The sequence below is a fragment of the Macrotis lagotis genome, chromosome 1 (genome assembly GCF_037893015.1).
Source record: "Macrotis lagotis isolate mMagLag1 chromosome 1, bilby.v1.9.chrom.fasta, whole genome shotgun sequence".
NCBI classification, from domain to species: domain Eukaryota; kingdom Metazoa; phylum Chordata; class Mammalia; order Peramelemorphia; family Peramelidae; genus Macrotis; species Macrotis lagotis.
This window is the reverse complement of record NC_133658.1, coordinates 694753324-694778848: the sequence shown is the minus strand read 5'-3', so window position 1 is coordinate 694778848 and position 25525 is coordinate 694753324. Positions and strand designations below refer to the sequence as shown.

At 35.1% G+C, this 25525-nt stretch overlaps 1 protein-coding gene across 3 annotated transcripts; it reads left to right on the top strand.

The window, feature by feature from the left end:
• Nucleotides 1–475: 475 nt before the first annotated feature.
• DHRS9 (dehydrogenase/reductase 9) lies at nucleotides 476–25525 on the top strand. Of its 3 annotated transcripts, XR_012474269.1 has the most exons (7): nucleotides 476–636; nucleotides 3239–3373; nucleotides 10401–10752; nucleotides 15129–15387; nucleotides 19369–19532; nucleotides 23198–23599; nucleotides 24137–25525. XR_012474269.1 is itself a non-coding variant. In XM_074215770.1 (6 exons), exons 3-6 carry the CDS (start codon nucleotides 10440–10442, stop codon nucleotides 23419–23421), a joined length of 960 nt encoding a protein of 319 aa, XP_074071871.1. In that variant the 5' UTR covers nucleotides 476–636; nucleotides 3239–3373; nucleotides 10401–10439; the 3' UTR covers nucleotides 23422–25525. The 3 variants fall into 3 exon arrangements, 2 of the variants coding, with proteins under 2 accessions (XP_074071871.1, XP_074071872.1); XM_074215770.1 differs by having other exon boundaries at nucleotides 23198–25525; XM_074215771.1 differs by lacking the exon at nucleotides 3239–3373 and having other exon boundaries at nucleotides 23198–25525.

Genomic DNA, 25525 nt, shown 5'->3' with positions numbered 1-25525 from the left:
ACTTGAATCTTGACCAATTTTTTTCATCTCCCTACTTTAATAAACATTTTTGAAAGACATAAAAACCCTAAAGGTAAATAAAAATAAAATTTAAAAAGCATAAAACCCACCACCATTGATCACCTTTCCTAAATGACAATGATGGCGATGATATATTAGCTAAGGTAGCTAAGGGGTTTTATAACCTCTTTATTCAGTAAAATAAATGATAAAATGCCTCAAATATGAGTAAACTGAGAAAGAGAAAGAAGTCTAAGCACATGCATAACATAAGCAATTCAACTTTTATAATGCCATTGAGGAATTTTTTAGGTCACTTCTTAGGAATTCTAAAAATATATTTAATAAAAATATTGTCCTCTTATGTGACATAGTCTCAGTTGCTTGGCTTCCTTCGCCCATCAGAGAAATACATGAGTCATCAGTAAGTGTCACAACCAACGTGACTCATAAATAAAAGAGCAGACCTGCAGCTTCAGGCATCCTACTCTGAGTTGCCTTGGCTTCCACTCCATCTCAGAGAGCAGCAACATTTGGTTTCTTTGTTCCATCCTTTCCTTCCTTTTCTGGTCAGAAGAAGTCTGCAGTTGGTCAAGGAGTAGCTAGTTTCTGCTAGCCAGTTCGTCTTGAGATCAGGTAATTATTAACACCTGAGGGTGATTCCCCCTTTATTTTTTTTAAAAATATTTCTTGAAATTTCTTTTTTCTTTCACATAGAAAAAAGTAAAATTATCTTTCAAGTTGCCACTAATTAGGGACATAATTAATGAAAGAATATAGAGTGCATTGTATCTGGAAGAACCCTTTTTCAGAAGACAATTGTGTTGCAGATAGTGGCCCCTTGGTATTCAAAGGAAGTACTCAAGTTCTATCTTACCCAAATATTGACTATTGTGCTCATTATAACATAGATTCTGTTTGTGGTTACAGAACACACAGTATTCAGAAATATGTTTTACATTTGATTGTTTATACCAGCTGAGCTTATTTGGCAGAAGCTAAGTATTTCATAATTTATGAGAAAATGAAAGCAAAAAATAAAAAAAAAATCATTCTTGGGATAGAGTGAAGCACCCAGGTCACAGGCTCACTGAAACAGTGTAAAGTATGGTAACATCTGAACAGCAACTGCAGCAATGTAACATGGATCAGAGTTTTTGCTAAAGATCAGACCATAATTCCTAAGGTTAATTTTTTACTGGTAGAACACACGAGCTAAGTTCAAGATCTAAAACTGAAAGATGACTAAGAATAAGGGGAAAGGGCAAAAACTAATGGAAACTAGGGCGGCTAGGTGGTGCAATGGATAAAGCAACGGTCCTGGAGTCAGGAGTACCTGGGTTCAAATCCAGTCTCAGACACTTAATAATTGCCTAGCTGTGTGGCCTTGGGCAAGCCACTTAACCCCATTTGCCTTGCAAAAACCTAAAAATAAATAAATAAATAAATAATGGAAACTAGGAGTCAGAAATACTTTCTAGAATATAGAGGACACATGAAATGACTGCTAGTGGACATTGGGGCCTTGAAAATGTGATGATGGCAATAAACTTGCCTCAACTTTTTACTGCCCATTTTATTGTACCCACTCTACCTTTATCAACAGTTGTTCTACAGAACTAGAAGATGCCAAGTCACATGTCTTTCACATGTGAAAGCTTAGTCAGGGTGAGAATTGTTGGCCATTTCATTGATCAGAATGATACAGGACCGGGGACAATGAGTTTCTTTCTAAAGCCTGTGATTACACTTTCTGAATTATGTGAATATTCTGTAGAACTCTATGACTTGTGGAAGAAGTAGCTTATGTCTATTGTATTTGCTTTCTGATATTTTTCATGAACATTTGGAAGGTTTTTTTTTAAAATTAGAAAAAATATCATTGGTTAGTAGGAAAAAATACATACTGAATTGATATTTCATCCTTTACTTGAGTTTTTTAAATTGTCCTTTACTTGTCAAACAAACCTTGAGGTCTAAGGAGATTAATTTCTATTATTCTCTCAAGTATTTCCAACAAGTGAAGGGGGGAATTTAAAAAAGAACACTAACTTGGAAGCTTCTTCATCTTGCTGAAGTTCTCAAGAATTCAGTTGACTTTTTTCTGTTCAAGGACATTTATAATAGAAAGGAAAATACTTTTAATGTGGGCACATAACCTTTGGTATATTCATATAACATTATTTTTCCTTTATATCCTAAGATTTATCAGAAATGTGAAACTATAGTAATTAAACCATTCAAAATGTACACACTTGTAATATTTGGAATTTTTATTCAGAGAGTTTCCTTGAATTTTTTTAAAATAACTATCATTTTCTTGAATAGCTCTTTAAATTGCAAATACTGGCTTGAAGATGGTCATTTTCTTCATCACACTAACTTACTGTGTGACAAGTCACTTAATTTCTCTGGACATCTTCTATAAAATGAGGGATCTAGATTAAAAAATATCTCAGGTCCCTTCCATCTCTAAAACTCTAAAATATTTTTATTTTAAATTTTCTTTGATCATCTTGCATTTCTTATAAAGATTACACTGTATCTTGTCCTCCCTAATAAACTGTAAGAACTTTGAGAGCAGAAACTATTCTTTGGTCATCTTTCTATTTTTCATAGAAAATAAGTAACATACTAGATAGAACTCAGGGCCCAGACTTAGTAAGACCTGAGATCAAATCCAGCCTTAGACACTTACTATCTGTGATGTTCAACAAGTCACTTAAACTGCCTTAGTTTCCTCATCTAGAAATGATCTGGAGTTGGGAATGTCAAACTATCTTTAACAAGGATCTTTAACAAGAAAAGCACAAATGGGGTCAGAAAGAGGCAGACATGACTGAAATAACTGAATAACACCAGTACCTTTGCCCATAGTGGGCACTCAATGAACATTTGTTTAATGAATGAATGGATAGATGGATGGCTGGATAGATGATCAATTGAATAATAATCATAAAATTATGTCAAAGCAAATATATGAGAATATTGAAAATTGCAATTATAGGACATTAATATAAATTACAGCATAAGGAAAAGTAGTTATTATAGTCCAGTTGGCAGACACATAATCATATAGCTACTTGAAGACTGTATAACATGAGAGAAACTTTCATCCATCTCTTTCCACTTTTAGAAAGCTCTGATGTGAAACACTTATGTAGTCTAAAGTTAATTGTGATAAGGTAGTAGAATCTTGTTCTAAGCATTCAGCCTCCTTTTCCCAAATTATTTTAAGGTACACTGTCTTCCTGAAGTCCTTTTCGTAAGGATCGATTGCTAATGAAAAGAGGCAGAAAGCATGTTTTTGTGTAAAGGAAGAAATTTATACTGATGACAAAAGATTTTTAGGCTGAACATTTGGAAATCAATTGTAAGTACAAAAAAAGAAATTTCTTTGCTATTAATTTGTGTCTTAAATTTCTTCTTGTTCTGGTCCCCCAGACTACCACCATCCCTTTCAAGTCAATATTTTAAATTTAAAGGGTAGGAAGTAATATTGCAAAAGGGAACCTGGAAGTCAGTCACATTAAAACCTTTAGTCCAGAGTTGTGAGAGACAAAATTTCATAAGATTAACAGGCATGGATGGAGTAGAAACAGTACCCCCATCAATGATATTAAATTGAGGTAAGTTATTTTTTCCAGAGAAGCAAGAAAAAGTAAACATAATGGATGCTATGATTTGAGAGAAAATTTACAGTCTAATGATATCATCTCATGCATTCAATTCTGTTCAGCATTTATTAAATTCTTGCTCTATTTGTAAGAACTAAATTCAGGGAAATATTTTGGAATAGCCAAAAGGGAACAAGGAAACACAAATAAAATACTTTGGATTTTTTAGGAGGTTTGCTTCTTAAGGGCCAGTTAGCAAGAAATACTCTTCAATAAATAATAACATATGATAATCATTTCTTGCTCAATAGTCTACACTGCATGTCATCTGGTAAATAGTTCACCTACGGATCCAATTCAGATGAAAAGCAAGCCTGCATCAAGCAGGCAAGCTAGTAGCAGTTAACCAAGGTTGTTTAAAATCTTGTGATCTAATGCTTCTCAAAGAAAATTTCTACTATGGGAATGCACTCAGAATTTCTAAGCATGAAGTTACTGATAGAAAAATCAAAACTAGGAGGTCTAAAGGTGCTCTCTAAAAAGAATTCTCTAATTCTTAGTTTCTTTAGGAGGAAACAATGAGATAGCAGAAGCAGTTTTTCAGTTTTATTAAATACATAGAAATAAAAGCAATGAGTAAGTAGAAAAAATAAAAGCAAAGAATGATTTTTTAAAAATCAAAATGGGGAACCACAGAAGAGACAATTAAAATAAGCAGAAGTTGAATGAATAGCCATGGGTGTTGATAAGCAGTCAGTGTCACATATTCTATAAGGCAAATAAAGGGGAAAATTTCCCTTCTCTGAGTTTTTCATTATTTAGCAAGTGACCCAGCAGTGTATATATATATATAGTGGGGCTATAAATCTGTATAGCCTTGCTTCAATTTTTCCATTATCTCTTATCTTCTGGCATCATTTCCCCCTCTTTGCTGTGCATCCCTCTCTTCTGTAAAGTACTATAATACACTAGCTGCATGACAATGAACAAGTCACACCATCTTTTTGTCATTCAGTACTCATCTGTAGAATAGGGGTTATAGCCCCTGCATTGTCTACATTAATTCAATTCAATTCTGTAATAAATCATAGGTAATCTAAGTGTCAGTTTATCTCTCCAAACAAGAAGTCAAGAAAATTATTCTTTCAATTAAATTTTACCATTTTCAACTGACAATTATTTTCTCCATTCCAATCTTCCCATCCTTGTAATGAATATGCATAGTCAAGCAAAGCAATGACCAAGATATACTTCTCTATGTCCCTCTCAAAAAATATGTCTGACTCTTTTACCATCTAGGGAAAAACACTAGGAAGATCCATTTTATAACTTGTTTTGTTTTCTTCCAAAAAGACCTCTAAGATTTCTTGTAAGCACTCAGGCTTACAAGAACATCAAACAGAAAAAAAAGTTGTTTCTACAACAAAAAATTAAGTAGTTTTACCTTAGCCCAAAGAGAGGTTTAAAAAAGTCTGTGCTTTCCTACAAAGACCTATTTTATCCTACCAATTTAATGTTCTACTTAGTATATTCTGAGGTCACTAGAGTATCAGCTTGCTCTGCTCCTGGACTTGTATAATTCACATATCTCACAATAACAGTTAAGAAGTGCCTCTGGATGTGTGTGTGTGCCTGTGTGTGCGTACATGTGTGTGTTTGCTTCTCTAAATTATGTTCTTTGTTGCTTCTTAATTATGTCTCCTTGTCTGGGATCTTTGATATATTTCCCTATTGTGTTAATGCTGTGACCAGTTCAGTTATTTCTTTTCTCATGAGCAACTTCATTCTAGAGTCCTCATGGATGTATATGAGGCTGCTCATGGATGCACATGGATGTTCATGAGCTCTAAGTACTGAGTTTTCTCTAGATCTACTAGTAGTTGGGATGAATGTTCTCTCTGCTGCCACTTCAAGATACATAGAGTGTCATCACTTCCATCTATATATGTCCCACAGATATAGAAGCAGCATCTCCTGTGCATATGTGGATAAAGAATCCCTATGCACAAGGTGAAGAAGTCAACTCAACTTATCTTGGTGCTTGGCTACCAGCTTTAGATCTAGTAAGTCCTCCCTTCACCTGCCTCCCCCCAAAATGGAAGTCATCTACTTAGTTTCAGAGGGCAGAACAAGGAGCCATGGATGGAAATTGCAAAGAGAAAGATTTAATCTCAATGTAAGGAAAAACTTCCTAATGATAAGTGTGATACAAAAGTTGAATTGGTTGCTTTAAGAGATAGGGAGTTACCCAGAAGTATAGAGATCTTTAAGCCAAGGCTGGATAACCACTTTTTAGGTATATTGTAAAGAAGTTTCTTTTTCTGATATAGTTTAGATTATGTGACCTGAGATTAATGGTAAGATTCTATAATTTCCAATTTTAGCTTCATAGAATATTAGAGTTGAAAGGTATCTTACAAGTCATCTTTGCTCCTATCCTTAATATATGAAAAACATGATTAATTTATTATAAATTTTCAAGTAAAGAGCTGTGTGAAGAAAGATCATTCCTAACTAGGGACTTGGTGAGAAGAAGAGAGAGGAATAGGGAATAAGCATTTGTTGTGCCAGGTACCAGATATGCTAACTACTCTACAAACATTATCCCATTTGGAACTTGCAACCTTCCTGTGAGGGAGTACTTTGGTGAAGTTGATATTTGAGTAAGGTTTTCAAAGATAAGTAAGAATTCAACAAATGGAGGGGATTAAAGGACAGCCTTTCCTTCCTTGGGTTTAGGGAACAATCTGATCAAGGCTAAAAAAAAAAAAAAAACCAAACAGGAGTATCTGAGGCATATTTGGTACTGGAGCACTTCAGATTTGCTTTAGGAATGCAGAAAAAGCTAGAAAGCATACTCAACATGGGTTACTAGTGCAACTAGAGAGCAACATGAGCCATTATGTAGAGAAGGAAGGAACCTGAAAAAGATGTAAGAATAAGGTGAGATGAGCTTGGAATACAAATACACTTCCCTATTTTATCTTGGACCAACTTCATCTAATGCATTAATGCATCTAATCCACTTCTTGATTATTTATTTCCTCTGGAAGCTTATAAAAAATAGATTGCCCCATTCTCTACATTCCCCCAACTTCTAAGTAACACCCATTACTTATTTTGAGACATTTTCATTTCTTATTTTAAAATTGTTTAAATGGTAAGCTCTGAAAGCAGACATCTGGGCAAACCCATAAATACCAACACCTTCCTATCCCCAAAGTATCTTCTTCAAAAAGAGTTTAAATGAAATGGGACTGGGATCTATAATATATATATATACATATATATATATATATGTATATATATATATATATATATATACATATATATATATATCATTCTACATATCTCCCGACTCTGTTCACTTTCACCATCTATCCACTATCCCTACAATCTTTTCCTTCCTCATCTCCATCTCCTCTCTTCCTTCATGGCCCAGCTAAAGTCCTGTCTTTCCTGAGACCTCTTAATGTCAGTGCCTTTCTTCTTTGAATTTTTACCACTTGTATATAGCTTGCTTGTAAATAGCTGTTTCCATGTTGTCTCCTCCATTAAACTCTGAGCTTATTGAGGACAAGGACTTTTTGCTTTTCTTTTTATCCCTGACTGACATCGTGCAAGTGTAGACACTTAATAAATGGAAATATTTAATAAAAGGTTTTTGACTCACTAACTAGCTGTAGTTAACATTTATCAAAACAGAAATATCTTTGACTTCTTTTCATTACTTTTTATTATATACTTGACCTGAGTTCTGTATTATACTTCATCTGACCTAATCTGAGGTCTGAGTTTCAGAGTTGTCTTCATTACATTATTGTAGTCATTGTATGTGTTGTTCTTTTATCCCCACCTTCATTTGGCATCACTTCAAAGAACTCTTCCCTCATTTCTCTGAATTCCTGATTTTCCTGATCTTCATCCCTTCCAGGTCAACAATATTCACATTTCATTCATTGCATACTGTTGTTGTTTGTCCTTTTTTCTCAAAGAGGACCATGACATTAGGAAGGTGATTTCATGTTTTGCAAATGAATTGGATTTGAGTTGGGGATGGGGGCAGTGTAAAGTCACCAGCCTCACTTTCTCCTCTGGAGTCATCTGGGTCCAGTGGTCAGATATGGATCAAGACAATAGAAATTGTCTTGGATGCAGAGGGAAACCTTGACCTTTTTTAGCTAGGGTCTTTCCAGGTCTTGGTTTGGCTGGGGAAATGCCTATTCAGTGATTAAGGCTAGATAAGAAAAAAGAAAAGAAGAGAAAAGTTATGTCAGTATTTTGTCAGAGAAAGGACTTGGTATTTTATATACCTCATATTTATAAAAAGCAGGTAGCCATTAATAACTTCAAAAGTATAAACTGTATCTCTTGTAAAAGATAATGTATTTGGTGTTTTGCTACAAGAGTATCAGTTAGTAGACAGTTTCTTTAAAAAGTATGACGTAGGGGTGGCTAGGTGGTGCAGTGGATAGAGCACTGGCCCTGGAGTCAGGAGTACCTGAGTTCAAATCTGACCTCAGACACTTAATTATTACCTAGTTGTGTGGCCTTGGGCAAGCCACTTCACCCCATTTTGCCTTGCAAAAACCTAAAAAAGAAAAAAAAAACCAAAAAGTTTACCTTTCTGCTATTCATCTACCTATTGTGCTATTTATCCAATTTATAGATTGGAAAGAAACTTGACAAAATGACAAGTGACAATGTAAAAGATAGATTGTCAAGATAAATTTCAGAATAGGGAATTACTACTTAATAGGGGAACAAAACAGGAAAAGTGTAAAACTGTCAAGTATCATAACATATTTTTGTGTGTATTTGTGTGTGCATGTATGTGTGTACTGGATTTGTGTTTTAAGTTAAAGGAAAATTTCTTTGTGAGTATGCATTTCAGTTCCTCTACTCAAAGTAAGTGTCTGTTTAATTGATTGTTATAACTAATGATATTAATATCGAAGTGGTCTCTATCTGGCAGTAAAATTTATAAAAATGCAAGAGATAGATGACAGCCAGAAGACATCATTATTCTGTGATGCCAAATTCACTGGAGAGGGAACCCTGTAAGATTCAATTAAGAGTGTCACAACATAAGAATTTATTTTGAAATAATAAAAAAAACTTTTAATGTGAATAAGGAGTCTACAAAAATATGGTAAAATTATAGAAAGAAAAAATCTCTTGGCATTGCAAGAACTGCAATTTTCTACTTGCCCCATTTAGAGTGTATACAATCTTTCAACTGAGGCATATTATGTGATACATTATACTGATGTTTTCTCCCAAAGTGATGTCTATGTGTTTTTCTTACATGTATTTTTATCATTCAGAGGTAGGAATGAATACCATAATTACCATCATCAGAAAGCTTATTAATTCTTGCAAAATTCTTTGCTGCTCAAAAAAATTACTGTTTCTCCTCATAGTTCATCTTCTAAAGATGAAATCTATTTTTCTTTATCCACTCATAGAAGTTTTACTCATTTTAATTTGAAGGGTAAAAAGGAATGCTTTTCCAAGCCATGGATAATATGCATTTCCCTAAACTGAGTAATTATATGCAAGTCCTTTCAGAATTTTCAGTAGATAAGAGTGCCATTTTCAGTCTTTTATAAGAGCCACATAGCTAATAAATCCATCAAGATTCTAGAATCTCTTGTAGCAGCTGCTTCCCTAAAGGAAGTATTCACAAAACCAGCTGATCACAAGTATATAGGCATTATGACATTATAGGAACATTTCATTTAACAAACAATGCAGAGACAGCTTCCTACTCTAATCATTTCTATAACTTTGTATAGATATATCTTTTGGCTGCCATTTCAGAGGTGATATTATCACAAGTATAAATGCTAGAATGTTTAACTAATCTCACCAAATCCTCCAAGAGATATAAGATACAGTCACAGGAGGATACATAATTCAAGACCTCCCAATTCAAAGGAAGAAGCTATGATAAGAGATTCTCTTAATAATAAGATTCTCTTAATAATACTAAAATCAGATTCTCTGATACTTTAATAGCAACTGATATCCTGTCCATCCCTCATCCCCATTACTTGATATTTGCCATGTTGCTGGTATTACTCTTGTTGTGGTTTTTGTTATTGCTGTGGCCATTGTTGTTGTACTGGCCTGAACTTGTCATTCATTGGGTTAGGAAACTCTCTGTAAGATGTAACCTCTCACAATAAAAAAAAAGAAAGGTGAGACGTGCTTTTTCTTCTTAGTGTTTCAGAGACCAGTACAAATTGTTTATTCTATAGAGTGTTAGAGATAGCTAGGTGGCTCAGTGATAAGAGCACCGAGCCTGAAATCAGAAGATCTCTGTTCAGATTTGGTCTCTGAAACTTATTAGCTGTGTGATCCTGGGCAAGGGCCATTCTGGGAAATATTAATTTACTTTCCTCTTCATCCCAACTTTCATTCTCCTGAGATTTTGCTCCTGTATGATCTCCATCGGTAGGAATGATCTGTGAAATTCATATCACTTGCTTTCACAGTGATCCTCAGACAAGACAACTTATGACAACAGATTTCACTAATTTTTACCATTCAAACAATACTAGTCTCCAGTTGGATTCTGCCTTACTGGAAGTTTTTTCCCCAAGTATTTAAAGAATCACACCATCACCACAAACTATTAAGAAACATATGTATTCGAATTTTAAAATATAGTGGGGTTTTTTTTTAAATAATGGCTTGCATCAGGGTTTTTTTTCTTAAACTTTGAGTTGCTTAAAAGCAAACAAACCTTATGGCATATATTATTTTCCTTTATTATAGGAGGAAAAGAAGTCTCCCTGTTGGCCAAAAGAAAAAAAAATGATCCTTTGGATGTTAGTCTTTCTAATTATATTCTACTTATCATGGAATTTCAAAGGATTTCTAAGGATTGCTGATATCAATGATAAGTATATCTTCATCACTGGGTGTGACACAGGCTTTGGAAACTTGGCTGCAAAAACTTTTGATAAAAAAGGATTTCATGTTCTAGCTGCTTGTTTGACAGAATCAGGATCCAGAGCTCTAAAGACAGCAACTTCTGGAAAGCTTCAAACTGTGCTTTTGGATGTGACAGACCCAGACAATGTAAAAAGGACAGCCCAGTGGGTGAAAGATGTAGTTGGGGAAAAAGGTGAGTGACATAGGGTATTACCTTAAGCAAATTAAATATTCCTTCATCTTAACTAGACAATCAAATACATTCTGAATCTAAATTCTGATTTGCTACCCCATCTGCTTAGTTTATCCCATTAGATCTTTTTTATGTGTGTCATGCTGGGAGTTTGGTGACAGACCCCCTTCTCAGAATAATAGCTTTAAATACATAAAACAAAATGCATAGGATTCCAAAAGAAATCAGCTATAGCTTAATAGTTACCAATTAAAAAAAAACAAGTTGATGGACCTACATATAGTTAATTGCCCACATATAAGGAAATCCTACAAAATAGGATTTGAACTCAGATCTTCCTGATTCCAGGAAGTGTTATTACCTTACTATCCCCATACAGGCTATATGCACAGTAATTTCACAGGAGAGAGCACCACTAACTGAGAGGAAAAGGTAATGCCTCTGGAAGATGTGGAACTAGGTTAAGTTTTGGAAGAAGCCAGATAATCTAACATGTGGAAGTAAGTAGGGAGAGCATTCAAAAATGGCTAGTGCAATGGCAAGATGAGAGATGGGAGATAGAGTATCATGTGAGAAGTATAGCAAGTATGGCCCTGTAAATAATTATAGAGTAAGGGGAGGGGAATAAAGAATAAGAAGATCTGAAATGGAGGAAAGGGCAAGATTATGAAGGGATCTAAATACAGAACAGAAGACTGTATATGTGGTAATATGGGAAGAGGCAACTACAAGAATTTAATCTTTTTTAAATCAATTTTTTAACATTTTTATTTAAAGTTATGAATTTCAATTTCTGTTTCCCTCTACCTTCTTCTCCTCCTTTCTCTCTGAGATGGTAAGCAATCAGATATATGTTATACATATGCCATTTTGTAAAATAGTTCCATATTAGTCATTTTGTACAAGAAACTTGAATAAAAGAAAAAAGAAATTAAAACAGAATGCTTCAATCTATTCAATTAATATCAGTTCTTTCTCTGGAGAAGGAGTCTATGCTTCATCATTAATCCTTTGGGATTGTCTTGGATTATATATTCTATTTTATAGGGCAGATAATTCTTGGCTGAAATTCTAACTCCCTTGTCTTCCAGCATCAAGCTCTCTGGTTCTTTAATTTGGTAGCTGTCAAGTCCTGTGTAATCTTGACTGTACTTCCCATATTTGAATTGTTTCTTCTTTTGACTATTTGCAATATTTTCTCCTTGATTTGTGAAATTTGGCTATGATGTTCCTGAGAGTTCATTTTGGAATCTCTTTCAGATAGTGATTGGTGAATTCTTTCAATTTCTACTTTGACCTCTGGTTCAAAAATATCAGGAGGGTTTTCTTCGATAATTGCTTGAAACTTGTTGTCCAAGCTTTTTTTTTTTTTAATCATGGCTTTCAGGTAGTCAAATAATTCTTATATTACCTCTTCTGGATCTGTTTTCTAGGTCAGTTATTTTTCCAATGAGAAATTTCAGTTTCTATTTTTTTTTTTCATTTTGTCTTGTATCTTCATTTCTCATGAAGTCATTAGTTTCCACTTGTTCACTTCTAATTTTTTAAGTAATAATTTTCCTCAGTGAAATTTTTGTGCTTCCTTTTCCATTTGGCCAATTCTATTTTTTTACAGAGTTATTTTCCATGGTAAATTTTTGTATCTCTTTTCCTACGGCATTGACTTTTCTTCTAAAAAAAATCCTATTGTATTACTCTCATTTCTTTTTTCAATTTTTCTTCTACTTTTCTAATTTGCTTATTAATCTATTTTAAGTTCTTCTGGGAACTCTTTTTGGGCCTGAGATCAAATTACATTTTTTCTTTAATGCTTCACTTGAAGTCAATTTGTCACTATTGTCTTCTCCTTAATTTATGCCTTGATCCTCCCTATCACTATAGAAGATTTCTATAGTTAAGTTCTTGGGGTTTTTTTTTTGCTTTTTTGTTCACTTTTTCTGCCTTTTTGTGACTTGGTATTTTAAGTGAGAGTTGGGCTATGGTCCTTCCCTGTCTCCCTAGTGGATTGCCCTAGATTTGAGGTCTTGCTGCTGCCTAGCTCTTGCTGCTGCTCTTGGACCTCAATGTCCTCCCATCCCAGTGAGACAGATCTTTTCTGCCATGCTGATAATCTGTCTCTCTGCTCCTAGATAAATTCTAAGGTGGTTTTCTAGGTGCCTGGAGAAGAATATGGGAGAGCTTCAGAGGGTTCCTTCCTCACTCTGCCATTTTGGCACTGAAAGTAAAATTTAATCTTAATTTTATGTCTTCCTCACAATATTGTTGTGAAGAACAAACAATGAATATTTAATATTTATGCAGCAATTTGAGAATTACAAAGTACCCTATGTATATTATCATATTTGATACAACAATCCCTCATGGTAAGTATAATTATTACTCTCATTTTACAAGTGAAGGAACATAAGCTGCCCAGGGTCAAATAGCTAATTAGTGACTGTGGTAGGATTTGAGCTCAGGCCTTCCTGCCCCTAAGTCCTCTAAGTACTGCCGCTCCATCCTCTAAGTCAGAATAAGAGAAAATATGTAAAAGTGTTATGTAATACACGGAGAGCTCTATTTAAATATAAGGCATTATTACTTAGACATATTTATTAATCCCTGCTGTTTCAGATCATTTTCCTTATGAGAGAATAAAAGCAGAAAGTCTGACTTAAAACTTCTCTATGCCAACCCCCTCACCTTCAGAGATAGGATTAGAATTCTAAAATTACCACTTCAAATAATTTCATTCAATAAGTTCTTAAAAATGCAGATCTAGAAGACCACAAAAGTCATCTAGTCAAGCCCTCTCATTTTATAGGTGAGGGAACTGAGGGCAGGACAGACCAAAAGACCATTATGTATTGGCAATGGACACAAAAAAAGTCCATATACTTATCCTCACAAAGATTACAATCCTACTAAGCAGGAAGAACCTGTAAACAAATGATTAACAAGTATACAAATAGCTAATTTAAGATAGAGGAAGAAAAATACAAAGGAAAGACCCAGGTGAATTTAAGTAAGAAACTGGACAGAAGGTCAATTTATTTGGAAAAAATCAGAGGAGGTCTGAAAGGAAGGAAAATTTCAATGATAGAGATATGAGAGGTGGTGGAGATAAGAGGTAATCCATTCCAGGCAAAAACTGAATTAGTAATGGTATGCAGATGGGAAAAGTCAGGAAGACTATATTCTAGCACAATTTGGCTAAAGGATAGAATACATGGGGTTGTCTGAAATAAGTTGTGGCATTTAAAGAGGTTCAAGAGATAATAATTTCTGGGTAAGTTAATCATTTTATTAATAAGGCTAGTATGCTTATTTTATTTTATTTTTTTAGGTTTTTGCAAGGCAAATGGGGTTAAGTGGCTTGCCCAAGGCCACACAGCTAGGTAATTATTAAGTGTCTGAGACTGGATTTGAACCCAGGTACTCCTGACTCCAGGGCCAGTGCTTTATCCAATGCGCCACCTAGCCCCTAGTATATTTATTAATAAAAGGATGATCATGTGGATATTTCTTTCTTAAACCAAAAACCTTTCATAGCAGTGGATTTAAGTTTATATGCTCTTTGAAGAGTTGATGTTCTGAAAGTGACAATCAACTCTGATTGGTTAGCAATTAATGAAAAAATGAACATTAAAATGAGAAGCTGGGCTATATTCCAATGAGAGTCATGGAGTATGTGACTTGGATCATTCAAATCTTGATCTTATCAATTTCCATATCACTTTTTTTTAGGTTTTTGCAAGGCATTGGGGTTAAGTGGCTTGCCCAAGGCCACACAGCTAAGTAATTATTAAGTGTCTTGAGGTCATATTTGAACTCAAGTACTCCTGACACCAGGGCCGGTGCTCTATCCACTGCATCACCTAGCCACCCCTCCATATCACTTTTCTGATAAAAGGGAAGATCCATATTTTCCCAGACCTGTTGGAACAAAGAACAATAAGGAGAGATCTGTACCAATTAGAAAATTTAGAATTTCTTTTACTGTCCGATCAGATCTTGGTCTGGGTAAATCTGTGCCTAAGATTTCTTCCATTGGTTGATTTCTGGATAATGCAGTAGAAAAGAGGAAAAATTTAATCCAAAAAATAGTTATTAATACAAGAAAGAATAATCATTTATCTCAGAGCTTAATTAGGCAGGTTAGAGTCTGTCAATGGATTTGAATTCCAGATTCAGAAGTTTCTAAGGAGTCAGATGTATTTCACTCTTGCTTTTAGACCATTATCCATATCATCTACCAAATTGTGAAAGATACTGAAGCAACATTGTGATGAATGTTGGACAAAGAACAGTGGGCATTCCAGACGATACATTCTGCCTACCATGCATTTTCAGGTAACTTACACTAACCTGGGCTTATTTTTTCTACTTTGTTTCAGGTCTTTGGGGACTGATTAATAATGCTGGCATTCTTGGGGTACTGGCTCCCACTGACTGGCTGACAGTGGAACACTTCAGGGAACCCTTTGAAGTAAATCTGTTTGGTCTCATTAATGTGACATTGAACATGCTACCTTTTGTCAAGAAAGCTCAAGGGCGGATAATCAATGTCTCTAGCATAGGCGGTCGGCTTGCAATCTCTGGAGGTGGTTATACACCATCCAAATATGCAGTGGAAGGATTCAACGATAGCTTAAGGTAAAAAATACCTGAGATTTTTAAGAAGGTAAATAGTTTTTCCACACTCACTTACCTGATCAGACTCTGCCACTTAATGCTTATGTGACCTTGAGTAAATTGCTTAACCATTTTTACCTCAGTTTTCTCATCTGTAAAATGTAGGTCTGGATAACCACTTAGGTTTTGGATCATTGTTTTGATCAGAGTAGCTAAGTCTTCGACAGTTGATTATCCCTACAATATTGCTGATACAGTGTATACAATGCTCTCCTGGTTCTGTTCACTTTATATTGCATTGATTCATTGCAACAATACCCTCATCATTTCTGACAACACTATAGTATTCTGTCATAATCATGCTCCCCTTTCTAAAGATAATAAATCCACTACAGCTACCTACATGTCTAAATAGAACTTGGATTAGAACATTCTGGTAGGTGTAGGGGGTGGCTAGGTGGCGCAGTGGATAGAGCACTGGCCCTGGAGTCAGGAGGACCTGAGTTCAAAATCCAGTCTCAGACATTTAATAATTACCTAGTTGTGTGGCCTTGGGCAAGCCACTTAACCCCATTGCCTTGCAAAAACCTAAAAAAAAAAAAAAACCCATTCTCCTTTAGTTCTTGGATACAAGGAAGCACTCACCAGTTCCTTCTATTTGAACAAAGATAAAAGTCAAAGGAGGTTAAGACCCCAGCTTGGTCATCTATTACCATGTGTAAAATGGAAGTTGTGATACTGTGGGTTCTTTGCTCTATAGCAGAATCACCAATAAAATAAAGATTGTGAGATAGAAGAGAATCAGCAAAACTCCAGGCCAGGAATTCTTTACCCTCTTTTGCATCATGGATGCCTCTGACAGCTCAGTGAAGTCTCTTCTAAAAATAATGACATTTAAATTTATAAAATAAATTAAAGAGGATTACAAAGTACACCATTTCTATTGAAATGTAATTATAAAAACATATTCTTTAAAATTCATAGATGCTAGGTAAAGAATTTCAATACTAGGGAACTATTCTTTGCTTAATATTGAAAGAACTAGTTCTACATTTTTCTTTGTCTCCATTTCCTAGATTTCTAGGATAAAACCATAGGGTTTGAAACAGGAATGGTATAAGACCATTATGGTGGGATTTCTAAATGAGTTGCAAACCAATGACTCCGTAGAGTAATCTGTGATTGCAGAATTTGCATTCCAAAGATTCATCTCATCATCATTATTCATCACAACTTTCATAAATTGACTACTCCCTAGGCATATCATAATTATCATTATCATCATCATCTAAAGTATTTATTACACACATTTCACCAGATGCTGCTGAAGGTAACATATGAGGCACATTAGAAATAGTTTGGGCCTTCTGGGAATTTGAATCATATATTACAGGTTTAGAATGAGAAGAGACTTTATAGGACATCTAGTCTAACCCTCTTATTTTACAATTAAGGACATTGAGACCCAGAGATTATGGAGAGTCATTCATTCAGTAACCCAAGAAGGGATTTTATGCTAAATCCTCTGATCCCAAATTAAGCGCTCTTTCCTAGTGTACCATGCTACTTCTTAATCTCATGTCCATTCATTCAATCAAAAGACAATTATTGTATGATAAGCATTGACCCTGTTCTTATGAATATATAGCACAAAGTGAAGTAATCCTTTCCCTCAAGAATTGCATTAAAGCAGACATATGGAGGTATAGATATGGGTATAGATGAGGTTAAGAATAAAGATATGGATCAGAATATGGATATGAGCAGGTACAGACTGAATCTATATATGTATATTTGTATATTTGTTTAGAATACACAAAATACAGTAGCATGCAGGCTATATATTATATGTATAATATGTTTATTTGGGGGTAAGAGGAAGGGTGGAGAGAATGAAGCTGAAAATATTCATGTTTATTGAATGTTGAGATATATCCCAGGCTATAATATAGTTTACAGTAAAAAGTGCAAACTGTTAAACTTACCAATCAAGTTCTGAACATATCCCTTAATTAAATGAACAAAGGCAACAACTCAGAATCTTTCCAATGTTGCAATTTAAAACTTTCTATCTTATATTAGGAATTGCAGGCTGCCGTGTTCCCCAAAGGAGACACGATGACACTGAAGTCTTATTTTAATAGTGTCCTCCAGTCTTCTACTAAGACTAGTTTTACTTTCCTTGAACCCCAAAACATTCCACCCTACTCTCTAGGCAGGTGAGGTTGCATCTGTAGTTAGTCATTGGCTATAGTCACTTAATTATCACTGATCACTTGTGGGACTGACTCATGGAGCTTCTCTTAGAATACAGGTCTGTTGTGAATGTAAATAATGTGGCAAAGCCAGATTTCCCTCTTTAGGAGAAGGGTGGAGAGTGGGAATGGATAATGAAGAACAAGTCAGCTAATCCAGCTAATGGTGTCTGTGCATATATATATAAAATAAAACATGTTACTTGTGTTCTATGAATATGTTCCCATAGTTTACTCACAGAACATTTTATTGCTACAAATTGCTCGTCTCATATTTCACTTGATTCTCTTAACACAACAGTACCATGGGGGTATCTGGACAGATATAACTTTTCTTTTGGGAAACTGAGGTTCAATCAAGTTAAGCAGACAGCAAGCAGTAAATTATAGAAACCCAGGTCTTCCTCAGTGTTCAAGAGGCAGTTAGATGGCACAGTAAATTGAGCTCTGGGACTGGAGTTAAGAACATCTGAATTCCAACCTGGCTTCAAATATTCAAATATTTGCTAACTGTGCACACCTGAGAAAGTCATTTAATTTATGACTGCCTCAGTTTCTTCAAATGTAAAATGAGGATAAAAGTAGAACTTTTCTTCCAGAATTTTGAGAGTCAAATAATATGACATTATAGTGCTTAGAAATTCTTGTTTCTTTCCTTCTTTCTAATCATGATACATAGTCTAAGGGAAACATCTTATTTAATAGATCAATGAGATTAGTTGTTTTATAAAGTAGATAGTGACTCCCTAACTTACTGTTTTGTGAATAAGACTAAATTAAAGACAGAAGATTTATATATCAGATATTCATAGTTTGAATTTGTCTCAAAACAATGCCTACTTTGTTCTTTCTCAAGCTACTGTGACTGTATGTGACAAAAACAGGCTTGTTGGGCATCTTAGATCATTCTTTTGTTAATCACCTTAGATATCTCTGAGTGTTATTAGTTGAGTCACATTTTTGTACTGCAACTTCTCATTCCTTAGATGGAATTCATCCTTGTCACTGACCTTTTGAGGAATCTTTTCCCAATATTTTGGTCAGGTGCTCTGAACCCTAATAAGGAAGATGTCTTGAAATTCAAATTATTATTGGCAAAAATATTCATAAAGAAACAGATTTCAACAGAAAGAGGCATAACTAGAAAGTCTGGCTTCTCTGAGAATTGATCTACGATATTCACCTGGGGAAAGTAGTTGGGGTCCATGAGGGGGCACAGAAGGAAGTTAAGAAATCAAAGGAGAGATCTCAGATCTGAGGACTCCAGGGCCCTGACATCCTCATTTCTGGAAGGTTTTCCTTCCTCCTCTCCACTTACTAGCTTCCTGGACCCCTTTCAAATCTCAGCTAAAATCTTACCTTCTGTAAGAAGTATTTCATGGTCCCTCTCATTGTGAGTGCCTTCCTTCTGACATTATTTCCAATTTATCCACCTATATCTTTTTTGTATATAGTTGTTTGTCCATTCTCTCTCTCTGATTGAACTGTGAGCTCTTTGAGCAAAGGGTTTCTGGTTGTTGTTTTATTTGAGGAGGCTTGCTTTTTTTTGTATCTCTAATACTTAGAACAACACCTACCACACAGTAAAAGTTTAATAAATACATGTTAAATGACTGGCTAAATTCAGTTAAGTGCTGTCAGCACCCTGAAGCAATGTCCTAATGGCACCATCCTGAATTATGATCCCCAAATGATAGAAACCATCTAAAAAAGTAACAGAACAATTTCCAATGGGCTATTTTCACAGGAGGGACATGAAAGAATTTGGAGTAAAAGTATCATGCATTGAACCTGGACTGTTTAAAACAGAACTGTCAGATCCAGTAAAGGCCACTAAAATGAAAATGGCAGTTTGGAACCAACTTTCACCAGACATCAAACAACAATATGGAGATGGATACATTGAAAAAAGTGAGTCCTTATTTAATTGCTTATACAGAAATATTGGGGAATTAGCAAAATATCAGAATTTAGACATGTGCAACATATGGGATTTTCTAAGATATTAAACTATTAGGATTCTTAAGAACACAATTGGAGTAACTCTTATGAGTTTTTCCTCCTTACTTCTGTCTTGATCATAGTTATATATGCTCTCTCCCTCTTTCATAATCAGTAATCAACAGTGTCTCCCCATACTATGCTAGATCAATTGTAAAGGAAGTAGGAAGGCTGAGTGGGGATAACATAAAAAAAAAGCAGAAGACAAAATCCTTATTTCAAGGTCATTTATAAGGTAATTGAGGGTCTGAGGGTTATAAAATGCTATAAAACAATGAGAGATTTACAAATGAATTGGTATCATTCCTTACAGCTAGATGGCATAGTAGATAGAGCCCTGGCCCTTAAGTCAGGAGAACCTAAATTCAAATCCAATCTCAGATCCTTATAGCTGTGTGACCTTGGGCAAGTCACTTAATCCTGATTGCCTCATATCCAGGGGCTATCTCCCATCATCCTGATTCATATCTAGCCACTGGACCCAGATGGCTCTGGAGGAGAAAGATCAGTTAATGACTTAGCACAGCACCCCCTCACTCAAATCCAAATCACATGCTCATCATGGCCATCACCTCCTTGATGTCTTGGTATTCTTAGAGAACAAAGGACAAAAAAAAAATTTATTCATCCATTCATTCATACTCCTCCACATATAGATGCAAACATCTAGAAAATGACCCAAGATATCACATGTTATGCTATATGTATGGGTGGGCTATTCTATGTCACACTAATACAGAATGGGAGAGTTTATTTTAGGAGTCACATTTCAGGCAGGAGTGGTCCAGAGGAGGGCAACCAGAATGCCTTCAGATTCTGAAATACAAGCATCAGTTGAAGGAAATGAGAAAATAATAGCCTGAAGAAGAGATTTGTGTAATGTGGTGTGTGTGTGTGTGTGTGTGTGTTTGTGTGTTAGGGGTAGATGGAACACAATAGCTCTTTTTAAGGATATGAAGCTGTTAGGTAGAAAAGAGAATAGCTTGCTTTGCTTGGCGGCAGAAGAAAGAACAATATGCAATGGGTGGAAGCTGGGAAGAAACTAATTTAGGTTTGCTGTAAGGAAGCACTTCCTAATGTTTAGAGTTCTGCCAAAGCAAACAGAGAAGCTTCCAAAAAGAGTGGGGGGGGGGGCGGAATCCCTGGCACTGAGGTCTTCAGGCAAATGTTGGTTAAGTAGTTGCTGGAAGATGGAAATTCTAGGTTGTCTAGATTGGATTAGATTGTTCCAGAGGTACCTTCTGATTCTGAAATGACATTTTGTTTCATTCGTTTTTTAAATTTAATTTAATTTAATTCTTGCCTCTTATCAAAGTGCTCAAGGCTTAGAATAATAATAACAATAAACATTTATATAGCTCTTTAATGTTTGCAAGATGTCATATATACTTGATCCCACTTAATCCTCCCTCCCACCCTGAGAGGGAGGTGCCATTATTTTTCTCATTTTATAAACAAGGAAACTGAAGTTCAGAGAGGGACTTGCCCTTAGTAATACAGCTAATAAATGACTGAGCCAGGCAGAAATCCAGTCCAGCTCTTCCTAACTCTAAATGTCACCCTTTATCAATTTTGCCATGTTTCCATATCAGATGTACCACAGGACACTGAACCCAGCTTTGCACTCTGTTTTCATTAGAATATGCTGGGTCAGGACAAAATCATTGACAAGAAATGCCAAAACAAGATGAAAAAAAAATTAAGGCCCCCTTTTCCAGACTTCCAGACTGGAAAACAAGAATATAAATAGAATATCAGCTGCAAAGGATGTCCTCAATAATTATGGACATTGATCATTGTTAAGAACTTAAAACAACTTTACTTTTGGGTCTTAGTTTCCTCATCTGTAAAATGAGGGTAATTTACTTGATGACTTCTAAGGCCTCTTGAAGTTGTATATCTATAGGTATTTAGGTTTGTTTTGTTGGGGTTTTTTTTACAAGGCAATGAGGTTAAGTGGTTTGCCCAAGGCCACACAGCTAGGTAATTATTAAGTGACCAGATTTGAACCCAGGTACTCCTGACTCTAGGACCAGTGCTTTATCCACTGCGCCACCTAGCTGCCCCTATCTATAGGTATTTAGGAATAACTTCCTACCTTCTCCTAATTAGAAATTTGATAACATCATCAGATCTGCTGGTTCATGATGTTGCTAGAAGACAGATAAAGCCAACAGCATCTATACCTTGCAGTTAAGAATCTTAGATATAAATAAAGAAAAATGTGATTGTTTCCCTTGTAACAGTTAAAATTAAGGTAGACCAAGGCACAAAGTTCCAAACACGATAAATTTGTTAGTAAAGCATGAATTTACCAATAAATAGGTCTGCTATATCTTCAGCTAAACTAATGAGATGGACAGCTCTTTTTTATAGTTTTGAGAATCACAAAACAAAGAACAGGACTTTGTAGGTGGAGAACAAGCTATAATTGGTTATAAAATATCAATATTATCATGGATGGAGAAATCACTGGGTACAGAGCTGAGGGATAATATGGCTGCTTAGAAATTGGGATTGAGAAGCTAACAACAATTCCCTTCTTCCCTCCTACAAATAAGAAATAGTCATTGTTTGAGTCTAGCTGAAGGGATAAAGATAGTGAACTAGACATCTTTGGATAGCCAACCAGACATCCTTAAAGGATAACTTGGTAGTGGTATAAAGATACTAGACTAGATTTCCTGATCTCCATCTGCATTCTTCAGAGGTCACATATTCCCTAGAATCAAGAACAGAACCATGTTTAACAAAGACTGAATTTCCAAATTTGACCACTGCAGGTCAACTGAACTCTGAACTAATTTCAAAGACTAAAAACCATGGATTAGGCAATTTCAGAACAAAAATCAATTAACTGTAAATATGATCAATTAAAAAAGACCCAGAATCAATCTGATAATTTCATCTAAAACATATATATATATATATATGTATATATATCTTCTTTTGAAATGTTCCATAATATCATTGTATTGATTTCTCTAGTAAAATACTAGCTTTTGTTGCAGGGGGAAGGGGAGCCTCCCTCTTAAAACAATCTTCATCCACTTTAAATAATGGGTCTCAATACTTGAGAATATGATTTGCTTTCTCAAATATTTAATTATTTCATCTGCCTAAAAACTGATATCCATCTATCCTCCAAATCTAGAGTATTACTAAATCACTATCTCTTCCTCTTTGCCTATGGTATAAAGGCAACTGACCTGCTCATAGATACATACCAATCCAGATACAGGCCTGTAAAGATATCCCTCCCCCAGAACTGAATCAGAACTTGTCTATAGTTTTCTCTGAAACAATGACCCTTTCCCTTTCTTGACCCCTTTCCCTCCTTACCGTTAGGATAAATGACTTCTTACCTTACTCTAATGAATAGGTAAAAAAAAATCAAAGTAACTAGCACAAACAGATAGTTATAAAACAAGAGATTTCCCTCATGACATGGATAACAATGAGTAGTACCACAAGCACTATCATATCATGTCCTCATGTGAGAGAAAGACATATATGCAAACACATTCCATCTTCCTCTATTGTCAAAGAATGATTTTTTTCTTCTCTTTTTATAGGTCTGGCTCAAAAAGAAAAACATAAACTTTATCAAAATCTAGATCTGTCACTGGTGGTAAAGTGCATGGACCATGCCTTAACAAGTCTCTTTCCTCAAACTCATTACATTGCTGGTGTAGATGCCAAGACTTTTTGGATTCCTCTGTCTCACATGCCAGCAGTTTTGCAAGATTTTCTGCTGCAGAAACACAAAGTAAAACTGGCTGATCCAAAGGCAGTGTGACTGAGCAATGAGGTTGATGGATTTAAAGACTAATCAGGATTTCAGCATCCTTCCAGATCTGATTCAATATGGATCCATTCTGAAGCCTGTGCTCCTCCTCGACATAAGCAAAGTTTCCTCAAGCATCACTGATGAACTCTTTGAGACTTCTCTCAAACCTTGACTAGAAAGAAAACAGGTGTGGTAAATCAAAGAGTAGGTGGAAGGTGGGAGAAGGGTGGTGCTGTTAACAGGGCAGAATTAGGCCAAAATGTAGGTGTTCTATCTTATTTGAAGATTGGTGAAAGGAGAAAGGTCCACCTTTTCTATCCAAAATATTCTCTTCCACTGAGGGGAAGAAAGATAGAAAAGGAGGACAAAACTGACAGGATAGGAGACCATAAAATGGAAGTCAAGAGACATCAAAAATAAATTTCAACTACCTCACAAAGAACTTGAAGGATGGGGAGGGGGATCCAGGGGAGGGAGATAATATCAAGGTCCTATTTTTTCCCAGACTTTTGAAAATATGACCATGCATGTCAAATTAGAGGGTATAATCTTAATCTCCTAAAAATGAAACAAAAAATTTTATTCTAACAATAGACAGAATGGTAAACCTCAATCTTTGTGGCAAAATTCACCCTCAAAGCAAATTCATGGCCCATTGCAGAGAATCCCTGATCCTTCTTTTTCTGGAGTCCCTTAGAAAACTGACAAGATGTTTATATTTCAGAAGGAGGACTGGGACCCAGGACATTATAACTTAAGGCAAGTTCTCGCTACCTAATTGTTTCTTCTGAGCTACAAGATAAATTATAATCTGGAGTTTTCATGTTAAGTATCAACCTGAACTTAAACTCACACCAAACTGAATCAGCTCTGGACCACTACCCCATCCATCAAGGGGTTCCAATCTTCTTAAGTTGCTACCAGAGAAATGAAGACCCTCCAAAGATTCCATGGGAAGATTATTGATAGTTGTAGCTCAAGTTATAACCTCAAGAGGTGTTTGAAAATCAGGAAACTGGCCTGGGCTTTGGACAAATTGAATAGATTATCCTACAATGCACTAATGGGGCAGAAACATCATATTGTGTGCTGTCCTCCTGGCATGGGCCTTTCTAAAACTCCCTGAGAATACCTAAAACTCAGAAAGCAAGAGAGGAATAGACATGTATTATTTGTATTTTTATCTTTTCCATAAACAGTATTTAAATGGTTGTTCGGTGAACCCCCTCATCTACCTCAAAAAAAATAAAAACATTCCACAATACTGATGTCCTTTTTCTTGTTGGTCATAATATTCATACAATGATAAATATCATTTTTTAACAAAAACATCATGTGATTTCAATTTAGTAGATATTTAGTAGATATTTATGTTCTGTCTAGTACATATAAGGCATTATAGTATGAATTGTGGTTATAAGGACAAAATAAGACAACACTTGCCCTCAAGGATCTCAGGATTAAAAATAGGAGATAAGATAGATACTTTGAAAAAAATTAGCTTTAATAGAATATGATTGGTGATATCTAAAATATCATGGGGACATAAAAATCTAATATATATATGTATATATATATATATATTTGTTTCAGAACATATTAAAAGGATAGTTCATGAGCACTTGGAAAAGAAAAGGATTACTAAAAATTAGTGATGTCATCAAGAGTAAGTCATCCTAGAAGAAACCTCATACTTCTTTTAAATGGGTTAACCAAACTGGTAGATCAGGAAACTGCAGACAAGTCAGGTATTATTATCCCCATTTTAAAGATGAGGAAACTGAGGTTCAGAAATATTAAATAAATTGACCATGATTACATGTGTCAAGAGCAGGACCAACCCTCTGAAGACAGCATGGTATAGCAGAATTCTAGAACTGATCTGGAATCACCTATTAATAATAACATAGATTTTTAGCTTATTATTGATATAATCAATATGTTAATAGTTTTTCTTATGTGTTAAAATCAGGACCAGCATGGTATAGCAGAATTCCAAAACTGACCTGGAATCATCTATTGATAACATCTTATTTTTTTAAACTTTTATTTTAGACATAATCAAATGTTAATAGTTTTTCTTTTTTAAACCATCCCTGAATTCCTAGTACAA

Coding starts and splice junctions, on each gene's coding strand:
- DHRS9 (XM_074215771.1), top strand. CDS start 10,440: ATGATCCTTTGGATGTTAGTCTTTCTAATTATATTCTACTTATCATGG. Junction 10,753..15,128: donor AGATGTAGTTGGGGAAAAAG/GTGAGTGACATA, acceptor ACTTTGTTTCAG/GTCTTTGGGGACTGATTAAT. Junction 19,533..23,197: donor AGATGGATACATTGAAAAAA/GTGAGTCCTTAT, acceptor CTCTTTTTATAG/GTCTGGCTCAAAAAGAAAAA.